General features: G+C 44.9%; 1 protein-coding gene across 7 annotated transcripts in view; it reads left to right on the top strand.

Moving 5' to 3' along the window:
- The first annotated feature begins 358 nt into the window (after positions 1-358).
- The window catches only part of atp2b3b (ATPase plasma membrane Ca2+ transporting 3b), a 45,138-nt gene continuing 27,708 nt past the window's right edge, over positions 359-17,788 (top strand). For 4 of the 7 annotated variants that reach the window (XM_085781016.1, XM_085781011.1, XM_085781014.1 and 1 more), the window contains exons 1-6: positions 359-1,000; positions 6,693-7,537; positions 11,142-11,339; positions 13,388-13,645; positions 14,879-15,004; positions 16,240-16,365. In XM_085781016.1, the coding sequence (XP_085637142.1) occupies positions 7,282-7,537; positions 11,142-11,339; positions 13,388-13,645; positions 14,879-15,004; positions 16,240-16,365 (964 nt within the window). In that variant the 5' untranslated portion in view covers positions 359-1,000; positions 6,693-7,281. Of the gene's footprint in view, positions 1,009-6,692; positions 7,538-11,141; positions 11,340-13,387; positions 13,646-14,878; positions 15,005-16,239; positions 16,366-17,788 lie in introns of all 7 variants that reach the window. The other 3 variants (XM_085781017.1, XM_085781015.1, XM_085781013.1) reach the window with 3 other exon arrangements.

Genomic DNA, 17,788 nt, shown 5'->3' with positions numbered 1-17,788 from the left:
GATGTTTGATTTTTTTTTTTTTTTTTTGGGGGGGGTCTTTCAAATCAATGTTTTTTAAATGTCAAATTAATAATACAGTTGGAAATAAGAAGTATATTTGATTATGATTTGAATCTTACTGTGAGGCCTGAGTTATAAAGAAATTAAAGCTTTGAATATATGGATATGTTTACAATCTTAATCTGATTTATCTGCACTTTACTCCATAAATGTTGGATTAAATTAGCGTAGAATGTACGCCTGCGGTGTGTGTGTGTGTGTGTGTGTGTGTGTGTGTCTGTGTGTGTGTGTGTGTCGTCATCACGCAGCCGAGTGGGTGGGGGGTGACGTGTGGAGCAGCCCTCCCCTCCACCACCCCTCCCTCTCCTGACTCCTCTCGCGGATGCTGCGACCGAGCTCCTGTGCGCGCGGGCTCTCGCAGCGGCTCAACCCCTCCTCCTCCTCCTCCTCCTCCTCCTCCAAAGATGTCGCATGAGCTTCTCCTCTCTCCGCGGCGTTTCTTTTCTTTTTTCTTTTCTTTTTCTTTCAGCGCCCTCAACAGTTAACCGAATTCGGACAAATCAGCAGCTCTCACCGGCCGCCAGCAGCTCCCCTCGTCCAGCTGCACGGACCGGCCCCCCTCCCCACAACGGAGGTGTTTAAACCCTCAACCCGGCGCATCCTCCCTCTCTCTCTCTCTCTCTCTCTCTCTCTCTCTCTCTCTCTCTCTCTCTCTCTCTCTCTCTCTCTCTCTCTCTCTCTCTCCTCCACCGCCGCAGAACTCCGCCGACCAACCGTCAGGTGACCGCGCGGAGCGGAGCGGAATATTCATCAGCCCCGTCGTCGTCTTTCACCCCCCCACTCCTCTGGACTCCTCTGGACCCCCGGCACCAGGCACCCGGTCCCCGCTGCGTCCTCATCTGGTTCGGGACATTCTCCGCTTCACGCACACGCAGATTAACGGGGATTCTGTCTCCCCGCCCGCGCACTGATGCTGATGTCCTTGAGCTCGGCCTGCACGGTGAGTCGGTGAGTCCGTGCGTGCCCGCGTGCGTGACTGTTATTTACCCCAGGCGCTCGAGCGCCGTTTTTTTTTTTTTTTTTTTTAAATGAGGGAAGATGTGTTGCCCACGCTGAGATTCATTAACAGAACGAGGGAAGGTTTTTGAAGGGACCTGCAGATGTGTAGCGGGCCTGATGTGACATCTCTCCCACAGGCCTCCACTGTTCTAACAGCCTATACAGTAGGACATACAATAATACCCTGGCAAACAGCGTTATGACATTATGAGGGGAGTATGTGTGTATGCGTGTGCGCGCATGTACGCGTGAATGTGCTTGTGCGCGCGTGTGTAGAGCTAATGATGATCCATCCCTCCATCCATCCATCCGTCCATCCATCCCTCCATGTCCTGTGTCAGTAGATGGAGGGGGCTGCAATCCTACATTTTCACCGAGCAGCGTGCGCCTATCCTCCGCTCGCCTCTTGGTTTTCCCGGGCCCCACTGTGCACCAGGCTATAGGCTATTGTGTATCAATTGCGTTGTTTGTCGCACCTGCAGCGCCGAGCTGCGGGGGTGTCGGTTTGATCCGGTAATGATCTCTGGCCGGACGGACCTTCACAACTCGCCCGGTGCAGGGTGGGTATGAGTTGGGCAGAGCGGGCCGGCGGTGGCCAGGCCGGTAACCTTGCGGAGGGACGTAGGGTAGGCAAGTGGCGCAACATAGGCTGCTCTCTCTCCCTCTCTCTCTCTCTCTGCATTTTTAGCAGTCCTACAGTGTAGTCCCTCAGCTTTAATCAGAACCTACTCCTGTTGCCATGTATGAGCTGAGGATGAGCAGAGGGATGAAGCTTAGGCACGTCTGAAGGTGACCAGGAAAGGTCGTTTTGTGTGGGAAACACTGTTGCACGGGGCCATTCCTGCACACAAGTGCACTGTCTTGCTTATAATTACCAGCTTGAATTAAACGTGTGTAGATATTTGTGTGTGTGTGCATGGGGCACTGAGTGTGAGAGTGTGTGTGTTTGGACATGTGTGTGACTTGTAAGAGAGATAGACACATCACATCAGAGTGGACATCTCTTCTTCTTTTTTTCTTTCTTTCGTTCTTTCTGTCTTTCCAAACACATGCTCTTCTCTTCTTTTTTCCCCTCTTGCTCCATCAAACTTTCACCATCATCACCCTCATCATCATCATCATCATCATCATCATCGTCCAGTGGCTGTAATGAGCTCTACAGTGATGCAGATCTCTGTGCCCGGTTGGCGGTCCACCTTTAATGGCTCCAGCCACTGACTGTGTCGAATTCTAAGTGTGCTGTTCCCACTGGGCATTACAGGAGTGTGTGACTGGCACGGGGCCAGCGACGGCAGGCAGGCAGGCAGGCAGCAGCCCAGATACAAGGGCCCCCGCCAGAGGTGACCCTTCAGTTGCCTGTCAGAAAGTAGGACTGCAGCTGCACAGGTGGACTGCAGGCTGGCCATCGTAGGCAGGGAGATGAAATACTGACAAGTGCGCACACACACACAGGCACTTCTAACTTTGTGAGGACACTTATTGACAAATACATTCCCCATCGGCTCTTACCTTGACCTAAACCATCACAACTAAATGCCTAACCCTTAACCTAAACACAAGCTTTAACCCTCAAGAGGTATCTGGAAATGAGCCAATGTCTTTACTCTGTAAGGTCTGTAAGTCAAATAGGTCCTCTTAAAGATAGATATATGAATACACACACACACACACCCATTCTTGTAATGCTATCTTTTTGAGGACACTCATTGACATAATTTATTCCCTAACCTTAACCATCCAAAACAAATGCCTAACCTTAACCATTACTCTAAACCTAATTTAAACCTAATTATAACCTACAGTCTTAACCCTCAAACAGCCCTTGAAAAAGTGAGGACCAGTCAAAATGTCCTCACTTCCCAAAAATGTCCTCACTCTGTTGGTTAAAAACTCGTTCCAGGTCCTCACAACGTAGTAAGTACAAGAACACACACACACACAGAGCAGTAATGTGAACACACTCCTGTCGCATGACAATTATGTGCCCAAGAAGTACTGACAGGAGCATGAGTGCGCGCATGCTTGTGTTGTCACATGTGCTCAGGTTTGTGCTTATGTAGCCTGGGTTGCCCCATCAGGTGCACGTACACACACACACACACAGACACACACATACAGTGAGAGTCACAAAGCATACGCAGCCCTGCTGGCCTAGAATCAAATCCCGTGAGGACCATCTCTCCTGTGTCTTTCCCACTCTGTACCCCTCTCAACCTTCTTGCTGCTGTGATAAAGAGAAAATACCTCGGGGGGGAAAAAAGAGCGGCCACTTTCTCTTAACAAAAAAAAGAAAAGAAAAAAAAAACAATCAAATTGCTCCGACCCTCTGAGGGATGGTGTGCGGAGAAGCAGGGCTAACATTCAGGATAAATGGGCAGGCCGCTGAGGATTGTGGTGACCTTTTGTCTGACTCTTTTCATGTTCAAACACATTTTCAGCCAGGACACCCCACCCCCACCCCCACCCTTCACCCTCCTCTCTCTCTCTCTCTCTCTCTCATTTTGAAAGCGCCATGGTGTATGACACATTTGTGTGTGTGTGTATGTGTGTGTGTCATGACGGAGAGCTTATAAGTGATGTCTCTGGGCAGGAGTGTTCATGTCTTTGTGTGTTTACTGTACATCCGCGCTAAAGTGGAGAGAGTTAGGAACGCGTAACAAATTGAGTAACAAAGTCATTTTTTTACGTAACGCAGGCTCACATGTGCACACATATGTACACATGTGCGGCGCACACGTCAAAGCTCTGCAACAAGCGGAGAGACGTGGTCAGAGTTAGTTGCAGGCAGTAGTTTGGAGGGGCCGAGCAGAAGAGCTTTCTCTTGTGTGAGCATCATAAAATCAGACAGAATCAGTGAGTAAGAGACCGGGCTGGGAAGAAAATGCGCGACTGGCTGAGTAAATAAATGATTGCAGTACCAGGAAGCAGATAGACAGGGAGCGCAACAAAATGAGGGAGTCAGGAGAGGAAGAAGTTGGGGTTGGAAAAGGTAGAATGATAACAAGCAACGAGACAACAGAAGACAAGACAAGGTGAAGAAAAAGACAGTAAACCTGTAGAGATGGAGTCCACGGACAGATACGGATAAATAGATGGAAGAGCAGGCAAATGAGAAAAGATGGAGAGCGAGAGGAAGCTTCAAAGGCAGAGCAGGGTGACTCAGTCATAAACTAACACTCTCAGTCAGGATAGAGGCATGGCAGAGCAGGGAGGGAAAAGTGAGGGAGAAGATGCAAGAGGCAGAGGAGGCTGAGGGAGAGCGAAGAGAGGAGAGGAGGGAGGAGAAGAGGAATTACTGATGAGCTCCACTCCTGTTTTTTTTTTTTTTTTTCCAATGCTCGTCCTTATGTAAAATACCCTGATAGGGGAATCTGAATATGTTGTGTCATGTGTGATGCAGAGAGTATTTAGTTACAGCTGGCACTAATTGCTCATGTGGGATGAAGCTTCATCTCAGCCAGTGTGGCTGGAGGAAGCAAGTGGCTGCTCTGCGAGGCGGTGCTGAACTGCTGCTGCTGCTGCTGCTGCTGCTGCTGCTATCTGTGTCAGATTTATTTTAATTAAATCAGTTCCAGAGATGGGTTGAAATGTTAATTCAGTGATTAGGAAATTGTTTTTCCGTGGATTCAACAAGAGCGGCTCCGTCCAGGAAACTTCCCGCTCTCAGGTCTCGCAAAAACTTCAGACAAATAATGGAGTTGCGCCTTGTGCAGTCCTCATCCTGGCATGGTGTGTGTGTTTTTTTTGTTGTTGTTTTTTTTGTCAGAGTGGATACACATAAGGATGTTGAGGAACATGCTGGAAATATACTTGTGATATGGTATTATATATATAAAAACCAAAACCAAGACTGAATGTGTCTACTAACAGATACTGTCCAAATATCAAATCCTGATAATTCCTATGAGCCATGGACTAGAACTCCATTATATATTAAATCTATTAAAACACATCAATGACACAAACTATGACATGTTTTTAGTTTTTCTAATCATTAATAACGGTACTGCTCACGTAGAACTGAATCTGTTACCTCTGGTTGTTCAAAACTACAGTTGTTGTTTTGTTGTTTTTTTCTTTAAAAACCAAACAGTATTTGTGAGTGGAGTGTAGTCATCTGAGAGATGTTCTTTCACCTCGTTGGTTTTGGTCTTCATCGGGTTTATGGAATAACATCTGTCCTGCAGCAGTTTACTCAGGGAAGGTGGTGCTGTAAAGACACCCAATAAAATCACTGTGAGATATTCTGGCTTCATTTATTTCCTCTGAATACCAGCATCAACTCATGTTTTATTCAAAGGCAGGATTCAGCTTGTTTGATTTTTGGAGCTTCTTGAAAACAGCTTTGACGGGATGTAACATACAAACCTCAGTCTGAGCTGTGTGTTTTCCATTTTCTTATTTAAAGATGCGATGATTGCCGTTTTCATACTTACAATGGATGAATTGTAATACAGTAAAATAGTCACCCTGCTTTTTCTCTGACCACTTTTATGTCTTTTAATTCACTGTGTTGGTTTTACATTACACCTGTTTCAACTAAATAGCTAGCTAATCGAGGTAGGGGGGAAATCAATGTAGTATTGTGATATTTTGTTTGGCAACATTGTTTCAATACATGGTTGGTCAGACTGTCTGCTGGGCAACCCCATTGTGTGAAAAACTAAAAATGATTTACATTCTACAAAACAGATATTGACAAAGTATTCGTTTCAGGACATTATTATAACAGTGGCAATAAATATATCAATCACAATATCGCATAATGTTTTTGCGATATCTAGGTCTGCAACTAACGATTATTTTCATTATCGATCAATCTGTCGATTATTTAAATTATTAATCGATTGGTTGTTTGGTCAATAAAATGTTAAAAAATGTTAAAAAGATACTCAGTATATTGTCATAAAGGAACAAAGAAACCAGAAATATTCACATTTAAGAAGCTGAAATCAGAGAAATTTGACTTTTTTTTCTTAAAAAAATACTCAAACTGATTATTCGATTATCAAAATAGTTGATGATTAATTTAATAATACATTTTTGTTCGATTAATCGATTAATTGTTGCAGCTCTAGCAGTATCACATAATTAAAAATCACAGTAATATCATATTGTCACTTAAGTATCGCGATCATATCGTATTGTGGGGCCTGTGGGGATTCCCACCGCTACTAGCTGGAGCTTAGGATTTACCCCACGCACAATTCAATGCTAATGTCTCTCAGCTAGGTACGTAAATTAGCTACATGTCAGTCTCCTCCAGTTGAGGTAATGATGCGTAGATGTTGTGCTGCCCCCAAGTGGCCAAAAAGAAATCAGTTAATGCATGCAAAAATGTTTGCCACCGTGTTAATCATCACCACTATGATGATTAACACTCTTATAGATGTCAGACGTGTCATGTTTGTGCCATTTTTCAAGCACGATTGTTTACTTTGAGTCATAGTTTGGGGTTTATTTAGGTCAGGGTGGATGAGTCGGTGGTGGATTTTCAGCCGCTGCCTCAAACGTCCACAGCTGCCTCCAGCTGCAGCCTCGTCTCTGCCTCAGAAATGATTTGATGTGATGATAGTGAGGGAGATCAATAGAACTGAGTGGTAATATTTTATCTCTTTCTTGCACTCTCTCAGGTCCTGGTGGTGCAGCAGTAGCTACCTCTGAACTGGATCCACGCACTGTGTCTCTGACTTATCAGCCACCTTTGCCTCGCTCGCCCCTCTCTCCATCCGTCCGTCATCCCTCCGTCCCCGTCTGTAACGTCCGTCGGCCCGTCCCAACGTCCATGGACTGGCCGTGACCCCTGGAGGGAGGGGGACAGAAACGAAGAAAGAGTGGAGTCGCAGAGGAGACGGAGGAGAAGGAAGCTGGATTCACTCAGACGTCACGCTTCCGAAGTGCCCCTGCTCGCTGTCCTTCATCCCCCTCACCCTCCTCCTCCTCCTCCTGTAATGGAGAATTAAAGGAGCAGTGGGAGGCTAGGCCGAGATAGCGAGGAGACAAAAATACACAACCCTCATTGCCCTTAAATAAGATTAAAGAAGGGTTCGGGGCGCGCCGTTATAATTACACATTTTAAGATAAGATATTAAGGCAGAACTGAGATTCTGACTGTTGAGCACATGAACACCCCTCCACCAACCAAAACGAAAGTGGAACTGAGTTGAGGACAGACTACGGAGAGAAAGGAGGAGGACCACAACAGAAAAAGACCCTATTGACATGTCAACAACAGCCACGATGGGTGAAATGGCAAACAGCGCAGTGGAGTTTTATCCCAAAGGGACACGGGGCGGGGGCGGAGGAGGAGGAGGAAGGGCAGATGGCAGCCACGCAGCAGGGGGAGACTTTGGGGTCACGGTGATGGAGCTCAGGGAGCTGATGGAGCTCCGAGGCACGGACGCCCTGCAGAAGGTCCAGGACAGCTACGGAGACACAGAGGGGCTCTGCCAGAGACTACAGTCCAGCACCACTGAAGGTGAGCAGGCCCGGGTACATACATGGATGGAGGGATGGATGAATGAATAATGGAGGAGTAGATGGCAAGATGGATGAATGGGTGAGGGTACAGATGTATAAATAGTCCGACGGAGGGAGGGATGGATGGATGGATGGATGGATGGATGGATGAGTGGATACATGACGGGTGAATAGCTTGCTGCTCACTGAATGGATGGATGGACGGATTTGTGGAGTGGATGAATGGAGATGGCTGAGCAGGGAGAGTTGAGATTAGCTGAATGAAAGAGTGGAAGGAAGGATAGAGGACGCTATGCTCACACTTCTGCATGTGTGGCCATTTCTACATCATCATCATCGTTTGGCTCAAACAAACAGCACTGATCACACGTCACAACACGAACACGTTATTGAAACACGAGATGATCCTGAAATCATCTCCATCGCACAGTGAAAACTCATTTTTATTACAGAGTGTAATCCGGGCTAACAGGAGGCCGCTGGAGCTGGATGCATGGGGAATATGGGTGGATGAATTGATTGATGATTAGATGAGGGGATTACAGTGGATGAATGGATGGAAAGCTGACAGAGCAAATCAATAAATGGATGACTGGAGTGACAGCGTGAACCGACTGACACGACTCTCCAATGGCACAACTGTTACTTTAATATTTCCGACTGTCTATACATATAAATATATTCACTATAGCTGAATGCAGTGAAACCTTATTTAATTAGCTATGATGATAAACTGAAAAATCATGAAATCCTCACACTGTAAAGATTAACTAGCAAATATTTGACCTTTTTGCTAAAATTATGAATCAATTATCAATAAAGTTTGCGGTTTCCTGACTAGTTACCCTTAATAACTTAATTGTTTCAGCTCTGTCTATCCTAATGTCAAATAAAGACTAATGACCAGAGCTGAAATGAAACAATCGATTAAAAATAAACAAGGGACAATTTTGATGGTCACTTAATCAAATGCCAAACAAGCTTCTTAAATATGAGAATTTACTGTTGTTTTTTTTTAATCATACAAATTGAATTTCTCAGAACAAGCTAATTATTTTTAACCATATTCTGTCAGTCACTCATTTCATAAACCATAAATCATAACAATCAATCAATCAATAGTTTAATTCAAAGTGAAAATGATCAGTTGTTACAGCTGTAATACAAAACCCATCAATGTTAAAACTGACGGTGTGAATTGAAATAAATTGACTACTTATATACTATATGTATGTGTGTATGTGTATATATATATACAGTATATATACACTAATATTTGATATTCTTACTTAATGTATGATGATCATTAATGTAAATTAGTTACAGTAATTGCTTCTTCAAAAATAGTATAGTAAAACAAAATAAATATAAATAATGAACAACAAAATTAAATTAAATTTAATTGATAACCCTAACTTGCAAAACATTGATTATGCAAATTAAATCATTTGTAGTGACTATTAAAGACACAGTGTGTGTTTCTGTGCCTTTAGTGTGTGTGTGTGTGTGTGTGTGTGCTCTAACAGGGGTGTGGTACCACACTACGCCCACTCCTCCAACTAGTTTGTAACCTAGCAACACAACAGCAGCGAGAAGTTGGCTGGGAAAGTCAGCAAGAGATGAAGAGAGAGAGGGAGAGAGATGAGTGAGAGCTGTGAGATGGAACAGAGAGGGGTGAATGTAGCAAGAGGAGTGTGTGTTAGAGTGTAAGCAAAGTCTATGAGATGTGTGTGTGTGTGTGTGTGTGTGTGTGTGTGTGTGAGAGGGAGAGAGAGGGAGATGGAGAAAACGTTAGAGAGTTGGTGAGTGTTGAGTTACAGTAAGTCTGTGTTGAGTGTTGCTAATTTGATACTGTGAGCTGGTCAGGAATCAGTGCAGCAGCAGACACACACACACACAGAGTCATGTATCTGCAGTTGTCCCTACAAACGCAGTTGGCAAACAACGCACAAACACTGCCCTCCACAAACACACACACACACACACACTTCTTTAACTGCGCTGACTTTCACAAACTACATATGGTGTGTGTGTGTGAGACGGAGCGATGTTTCTCACCTTGTAGGACTCATTACTCTGCTCAGGATATTTTCTGCTCCACATCTGAGGCGTTTGGCAGCGACACAAACGCTGCCGCCTCTTGTTTGGTGTATGACGGCGATAAGACTGATCACAGAGCAGCAAAGATGTGAACTGGCAAATCAGTTGGGAAAAATGTGGGAAAATGTATATTTAACAAGAGAACGACACAAATAGACACTGGGGTAAATGTATCACATGCATATACAGTACATTATGATGTTGAACATCAGCTGCAACATGATACACAGAGCAGAGTGGGGGGGGGGGGAGGGGTTAAACCAATACAGAATGGGACGTCTCTGTCTGCCTCACACACACACACACACACACACACACACACACACACACACACACACACACACACACACACACACACACACATCTACTCATACACACACACATACAGAGAGAGATATGGATACCCCGGCACTGCAGTATAAGACCATTATGTCCACATTGAAGAGAGAGAAAGGAGGAGGAGGAGAAATGATGAGAACGAGAGAGTGAGGAAGAGTGTGTGTGTGTGTGTGTGTGTGTGTGTGTGTGTGTGTGGTGATGGTGGGGGATGAGGGGTGAGGAGGGAAAGCTAGAACAGCTTGCCGCATTGTCAAGGACACATCAAGGGGAGATTGAGAGAGGGAGAAAAAGAGACGAGAGAGGCTGTGGAAGGAAGGAAAAAGGAGGAAGGGAAGAACAGAGGCACGGATGAGAAAGAAAGAAAAGAAAGGAGGGAGGGAGGGAGGGAGGGATGAACTAATGAAAGGAGGATACAGCTCACTATGATTACTCAGCATAAGGTCACCTGTGTTCTCTCTCTCTGTCTCTCTCTGCCTCGGCCTGAACCCTGTTGAGCGTCATATTGCTACACAACTCTTCATACGACTCCCTGCAGCAGCCACACTGGACCAGGATGTCTCCAAACACACACACACACACACACACACACACACACACACATGCACACACTGGCAAACTGACGCAAAGACAGTCACCAATCTCAGCCAACCACAGCGCACAAATCCCCCCCCCCCTCCTCCCGACAGCCAATCAAAAAAAGAAAAAAAAAACCCCCAGCTCCGCTTCAAAGCCGCTGCCACTGAAAGAATGACATCACCTGTTGCTGGGCAGAAACCTGTTAAGAGACAGGAAGCCCTGGACCTGATATCCTGGTCACCATGGAAACTGAATCACTTAGGGGTGAGGTTGAAGAGGGAGAGGAGGGTGAGGATGGAGGAGATGTTGCAGTGAGGCTGTGAGGATGTGAGAGAGGAGAGGCGAGGCGGGGGGTTTGGGGGGGGGCAGGAGAGTAAATTTGGGGTTAGCTGCTATAATTCACGCTTCGACTTTGTTTGATGCGTTTTTAAATATTTTACTGGGTAGAGAAAGTTTAGTAGATTCGTTTGAGTGGATCTTTGTTCATGTGTGCAGCAGCAGCAGCGTGTGATCTATTCTCATAAACGTTCTAACACCTTCACCTTTACTTTAACCCCTCTGTTTCTTCCCCTCCTCGCTGCTCTCAGGTCTCACTGGGGACCCGGCCGACTTGGAGCGTCGGTACCAAGCGTTCGGCCAAAACTTCATCCCCCCTAAGAAAGCCAAGACTTTCCTGGAGCTGGTGTGGGAGGCGCTGCAGGACGTCACGCTCATCATCTTGGAGGCCGCCGCCATCATCTCCCTCGGCCTCTCTTTCTACCAGCCTCCAGGAGGCGAAACCGAATGTGAGGACGGGGGGCAAAGGCGTAGTGGGGATTGATATATTGTAGTGTGTTGGTAAGGGGGGTTAGCGTGTTAGGGGCGAAGCTGGACGGGAAAAACTGTTGAGATAGGAGGAAGAGAGCAAAAGCAGGGAGGAGAGCGAGGTGAGGAAGATGAAGCCGTGTTAAAGAGGAGAGAGGGAATGAGTCATAGAGGAAGCAGAGGTTGTAGGAAGAGAAGAGAAGGAGACGTTTGGGAGGTGGAAAACGACCTTTGGCTCTAACGAGGTAAGAGCGAAAGAAAAGGCAGAATGATGAAACAGAGCCTGTGAGATAATCTAGTGTGCTGGTAACATGCACGACCAGAGAGGAGTCATGCATTAGCAAAAACATCTTAACTCAACACCCACTTACTGAACCATTTATTTACTGTGTATTATGAAAGCTGCTCAAATCCAGCCTGCTGGTGAAAACTCTAGATGTTATCCCCGCGCATGAAGCTGCGTCAGTCAAGCTAATCAGTCCTTTCAGAGCAGGAACATCCCCTGTATCTTCAAGACTCGCCTGAAGACTCATCTCTTCTCCTAAAAGCTCTAACCCTAACCATAAACTTTCACTTTCTTTACCTGATCATCTCCTTACTTTCTGAAGAGATACTGAGTGTTTACATCTAGCTCTCCTACTGCACTCAGGCCTTAGCGATGTCCCTCACCTGTAGGTCACTTTGGATTTCCATATTTTACCTTCACCTACTCCTACGCCTAGAAATATTCTCCAGTTTGAAATGAGACGGCACTACTGCAACCACTTACGTCAGCATCCGCATCCATATCAGACAAGAGGTAAAAAAGATTTACGTAATGGGATCATTTGACATTTTGGCAAATTGGCCCATTGCCATAATCCCTATGGTTTGAGGAGTAGGTTCGTTACCTTTAATTGTCGGTGCAAGCTGTTTTTAGAACGGCGGCGCAGAGCCGCGAGCTGCTCAGAGCTACGCTACGGAGGCTAATTCTTGGTTTCCCTCATCAAACTCATCAAATACACAATCCAACAACTCCAAAACGCTCTGGTGGACAAGTTGTGACCTGCACATTCACCACGCTATGAGATAATAACGGAATGTTACGAGACAGAGTTGTTTTCGAGGTACATGCAGAGACTGCTTACTGAAAAACTGCCACCGACGGGAACGTGCATCAGCTGTTTTGCATTAATTTACCTTGAAAATAACTCCCAATAGCCTCTGTAGCGTAGCTCTGAGCAGCTCTGCTCCGCCGTTCTAAAAATAGCTTGCACCGACAACTACTCCTAAAACTATAGGGATTATGGCAATGGGCCAATTTGCCAAAATGTTGAACTATCTCTTTAAATTTCAGACACCATCTGCTGTATCAGACAATATATAAAAATGTGAGACTGTCCTGCAAATGAGCAATAACGACGTAACGATAGTGAACGTAACAAACGGTCTACTAGCGATTTAATGAATACTTTTCTATGAAAAACATAGAAAAAATTTAAGAACACAAGATCGAATTGATTGAGACCTTTATTAATGGTGGAAATACTAAGTCGTCTGTTGCCTGTGCAGCCATCTTACTGGTGTATTCCAAAAAGCCTTTGTTTGAAGGGCTGGTTGTTGTTTGGGTCACTTTGGTTTTGTCATTCAATCCTCTTTAAAAAATGCACAAAATGAAAGGATACTAGTTTGACAAAGAGAAGTCGGAGGAAAGAGAGGAAACGTGAGAGGGATTACCAGATTGTTGCCATTAGCTTCTCTGGGCCTGCCGCAGTGACAGGTCATGATAGGGAGGAAGTGGGCTCAGTGGACTGAGAGAGGAAATATGGGACTATTGTAGCTCTGTCTGAAACCGCATAGTGCACTCTAGATAACAGCAGCAACACGCAAGCTCTGCTCACGGTAATGTCATTAGGCAGAGATGTGCAGCATCAGTATGAGCATGAACCTTTTCATTTCAATCTGTTAATGATGATGATAAACGCAAACTCTAGTCAGAGGCAGCAGCTGTTAAGTAACGGCCATATTGTTTGTTTCCTCTCCTCCCCAGCATGTGGGGAGGGGTCAGGGGGCGCAGAGGACGAGGGCGAGGCCGACGCCGGATGGATAGAGGGTGCCGCCATCCTGCTGTCCGTGGTGTGCGTCGTCCTGGTGACGGCGTTCAACGACTGGTCCAAAGAAAAGCAGTTCCGGGGTCTACAGAGTCGGATCGAGCAGGAGCAGAAGTTCACCGTCGTGCGGAAAGGAAACGTCATACAGATACCTGTGGCTGACATGGTGGTGGGGGACATGGCCCAGGTCAAATATGGTGAGGAGACCATCGCAAATGCTTACAACTTAAAAACGTTTTTACTATTGACTACTGTCTGCGATTGTGGCTTCCCCCAGACAAACTGTGTTAAAAGGCGTCCCCTCACTCCTCACTCTGCAGTTTCCTTCTTTGTTGGATGCCTATGGGACCATGATTATGTTATTTGATCCCATAGACACTGAAGACACTGAACAACTGAGACAAGATCCTAATTCTGCTGTTGGACGTAACCTGAGACTAAACCAAAAACATTAAAAAAGGTGTCTCCTAAGGTTTTATATCAGTTTCTGACTCTGAAAGTGGGAACAACAAAATAATCCTCCCAATCTATTTCATCTCTGGAAGGGGTCTTTAACCAGATCACACATTTAGGCTAATTTACATCATCTTCTGATGATAACTGATGTAATAACTTGTAATGCTTTTCCCCGTTTTCACTGAGCCTCCCCTGTAGCTGTCATTAGTCCCCAAGGTGAGGCCCGCCTCCCAGTTTGGAAACCTCCGGATTCATTATTTCATATGTTCCAACTGATTACTAGTAAAAAAATATATATATATCTGAGAAAATAAAAAATAAAACAATGTATATGAAGTGGCTGACTACCAGTAATCTTGTGCGTAAGTATTTTAGCCGATGAAAATTTAATTCCATAAAGTGAGTATGTTTGGAAAACACTCTTCGTTTGAGATTGATAATCTTACTATATTAAAACAGTACAGAAGAGATATATATTTTAATGGCATTTTTTGCCTTTAATTGATAGTTCAGTGGAGAGAGACAGAGAGAGGGGGAAGGCCATGCAGCAAAGGGCCGCCCGAGTCGGGATTCGATACAGGGCCGGCTGCAGCGAGGACTATAGCCCCTGTATATGGGGCGCCTGCTCTACCAACTGAGCTAAACGACACCCTGACATTTTACCAATAAACTAAAATAAGATAAGATAAGCTAACCACCTGTTAGCTATATTTTGCCTCAAATTAGCATAAATGAAAGAGGTATTTACAGTAACGTCTTTGAACTTGGAAAACGTGTCAATGCCACTTTTCCCCAGAATGTTGACCACTATTTGCAGAGTACTACATCTGTGTAACATGTAGTGGTGCGGTATTTTATAACATGTCCACAACATGCTGAAATCTGCTTGTGAAGCACTGTAATGTGCTGACGTGTGAAACAGGACGTGAACTACAAGGTGAATCAAACACTGATCTGAGCTCGTGTGTGTCCAGGGGACCTGCTGCCAGCTGACGGCATCTTGGTCCAAGGCAACGACCTGAAGATAGACGAGAGCTCTCTGACAGGAGAGTCTGACCACGTACGCAAGTCTGTGGACAAAGACCCAATGCTGCTCTCAGGTTTGATTTCACATTTCACATTCATCTTTTTGAATGATGTTTCTGCCACAAAGCTGGAGGATGTGTGTGTGTGTGTGTGTGTGTGTGTGTGTGTGTGGACACATTTTTGTGAACACAATAACTCAACACTAAATTTTTCGAGAGCAGACCACAGGTCACAGCTGTGGAAATGGTCTTATTACCTCTGGATTAGCTTTCTGCATCTTGACAAAATGATGGAAACACCTGACAAATTATGTTACTAAAATAATATTAACATTCAGTACTTATTGAAGTTTATGCTTTGTTCAGTTAAACTCAATGGAAACATTTGAGATGGCATTTTGTGGGTGGGGCTTAATCTAGCATTGTTGTCACCATGAGTGTTCATATCATTGAAATTTACACCCTGTGTAAACCCATAGACTGTATGTCCCCTACTCTAATTAATATTCTTTATTAACATTACATTATATCACATAAAACTGGATTGTTATAATTTAAAAGCTTCTGGTGACAAATTCACATCCTCTTGACTTAACGGCCTCTTTATTTTTGCTACTTAGCTATTTTGGTAAACCTGGCTAACACCAAACAGCAGGCAGATAGAGTAAGCACTGGCTTGTGGACGAAGCAGAGAATTTATCAGCAAATGAGACAGATTTTTTTTTCTTAAGCGTTGGTGGAGACCAAAACAGAGGTATAAGGAAATTGAATATTCATAGGTTGGCCAGATCCATGACTCTAAATCACCTCTAACTTTGGATTGACTGTTAACAACTCCAATATGTGATAATGTATCAGTTGTATTTCTGTCCCAAAAATCCATTCAGTCAGATCCAAAACAGAAGTTTGACTCTTAGATGTATGTCCAATAAAATGACGTAAACGCTTCAATGCATCTCTGACATTCCCATTTCCCCTAACCATTTAAATGCTCACCTTGAGTCCAGACAAAACGCTGGGCTTCTACTACGACTCCTTGACCTCATGACCTTTTGTCTGACCTGCTTTTGGTACACTCCAAAGCCAGGGTCAAGGTCTATTGATTTTTTTTTTCAAGTTTGCTTCCTCCTCTGTCTGTGTGACAGTGGTTTTTATTGGGCTGAACTCTCTGCACTGAAAACATTTTTAAAAAGCACCTTTTTAAAAACACCAACTGTTGTTTCCTATGTGTGACCACTTGGGGGTGCAGCTTTGCACCCAGCACTGGTTCCTGGATTGAATCTAAAACACTAATCTGTTTGGACGTGAAGGTACCCACGTGATGGAGGGCTCGGGCAGGATGCTGGTGACAGCTGTAGGTGTCAACTCGCAAACAGGCATCATCTTCACCCTGCTGGGGGCTGGAGAGATGGAGGAAGAAGGAAAGGAGAAGAAAGGTAAGTAGACAAGTGGAGACACTGAATGTACAGCAATGAATCATAATGTGTGAAAAAAGAGACATTTTTGTGGAAGATACGCGGCAGAAAAATGAACAGATGTAATATTTAGATTGACGTGTACTGACCCACATCGATGGACTGAAAGGTCAGGGGCTCAGCCAGGGGTTATAGGGGTCGGGGGCCCTTGATCAGTGGGGGGGGGGGGGCAATAAATGAAGTCAACAGGAGGAGATTCAAGACAAAAACAAAGAGTCTCCAGTTGTCTGCAGAGAGGAACTAAACACCACAAAGAACAACTACAAAGACACACACTGCAGCGTGCGTTCGTTCGTATACGTGTGTGTAGTGTTAGTCGGGTGTCTAACTGATTTCAGATAAGGGCCTCAACAGGAAACACACCAGTTTAACCTTGTAGATAATTTAGCCCACATCCTCTCCATCCCTCTCTCCTCTCCTCTCCCTCCCTCCCTCCCTCCCTTCTTTTCCCCGCTGTCACCACACTCTCCGCCATCTCTCCCTCCCTCTCTCTCTTTCTCTTTCTCTCTCTCTCGGTCTCTTGTTTACCCCACTCCTGTGCCCTCTTTCACTTTCCTGTCTGTGCCATCCCTGCTGTCTCCCCTCCTGTTTCTCCTTCCCTCCCTTAATCTGAGAGAGAGAAAGAGAGAGAGAGAGAGAGAGAGTGGCTGCAGATTGAATCAATTATTGAAAGAGCAGGAGAGAGAGAGAGAGAGGGAGCCGGGGAGATTCAGGGAAAAGTGTTGGTTGGTCAATGCACGAAGCATTAGTCTTATGCTCAAATTTGTTTTGGAAGAGCCGTGCAGTCAGAGCAGAGCTGCAGACAACAATAGAGGCTACACATACTTTCAGAAGCACTTAAGGTTAATATCATTACCTGTGCACTCGTCCATGATTGTACCGTGGCAGCTCTCTCTTGTGCATGGGAATGTGCGCATCGATATTAGCATATTAAAAAGAGGAGGAAACACTGTGGCGTTCGTGGGATGCAGATAAAGGAGTTAGCCGATGATGCTTATTTCTCTGCCTGTTGTCGTCGATCTGTTCCCAAAGTGTTAGTTGGGAAACTATGATGTATTTGCGCCAATTGCAGCCTCGGTGGGCCGGATCATTCAGACAGTCATTTACTGGAGTTAATACATTATTCATAAGACTTCCACAAATGATATAACTTGTTAGGTTTTCCTCATGCAATAATGTGGGTTTGCTCACGTTTATTTTTTGATCTGTCTCTTATTTTGAAATTTAGGTTATGTCCACTTTTCTCCAGTCTATATAATCATCTACTAAAGCAGCAACAGTCAAACATACAAGCACATTCACTACCTGAGTTTTTTATTCTTCCCTTTTTGCTCTCTTTTGTTTCCCCCTTTTTGCCAAATCCTCTCATGTGCCCCCCAAAACC

The sequence above is a fragment of the Trachurus japonicus genome, chromosome 7 (genome assembly GCF_045865225.1).
Source record: "Trachurus japonicus isolate A0001 chromosome 7, Traja_1.0".
In the NCBI taxonomy this organism is placed as follows: domain Eukaryota; kingdom Metazoa; phylum Chordata; class Actinopteri; order Carangiformes; family Carangidae; genus Trachurus; species Trachurus japonicus.
Note: the sequence above shows the minus strand (reverse complement) of the source record. Positions and strands in the feature narration are given on the sequence as shown.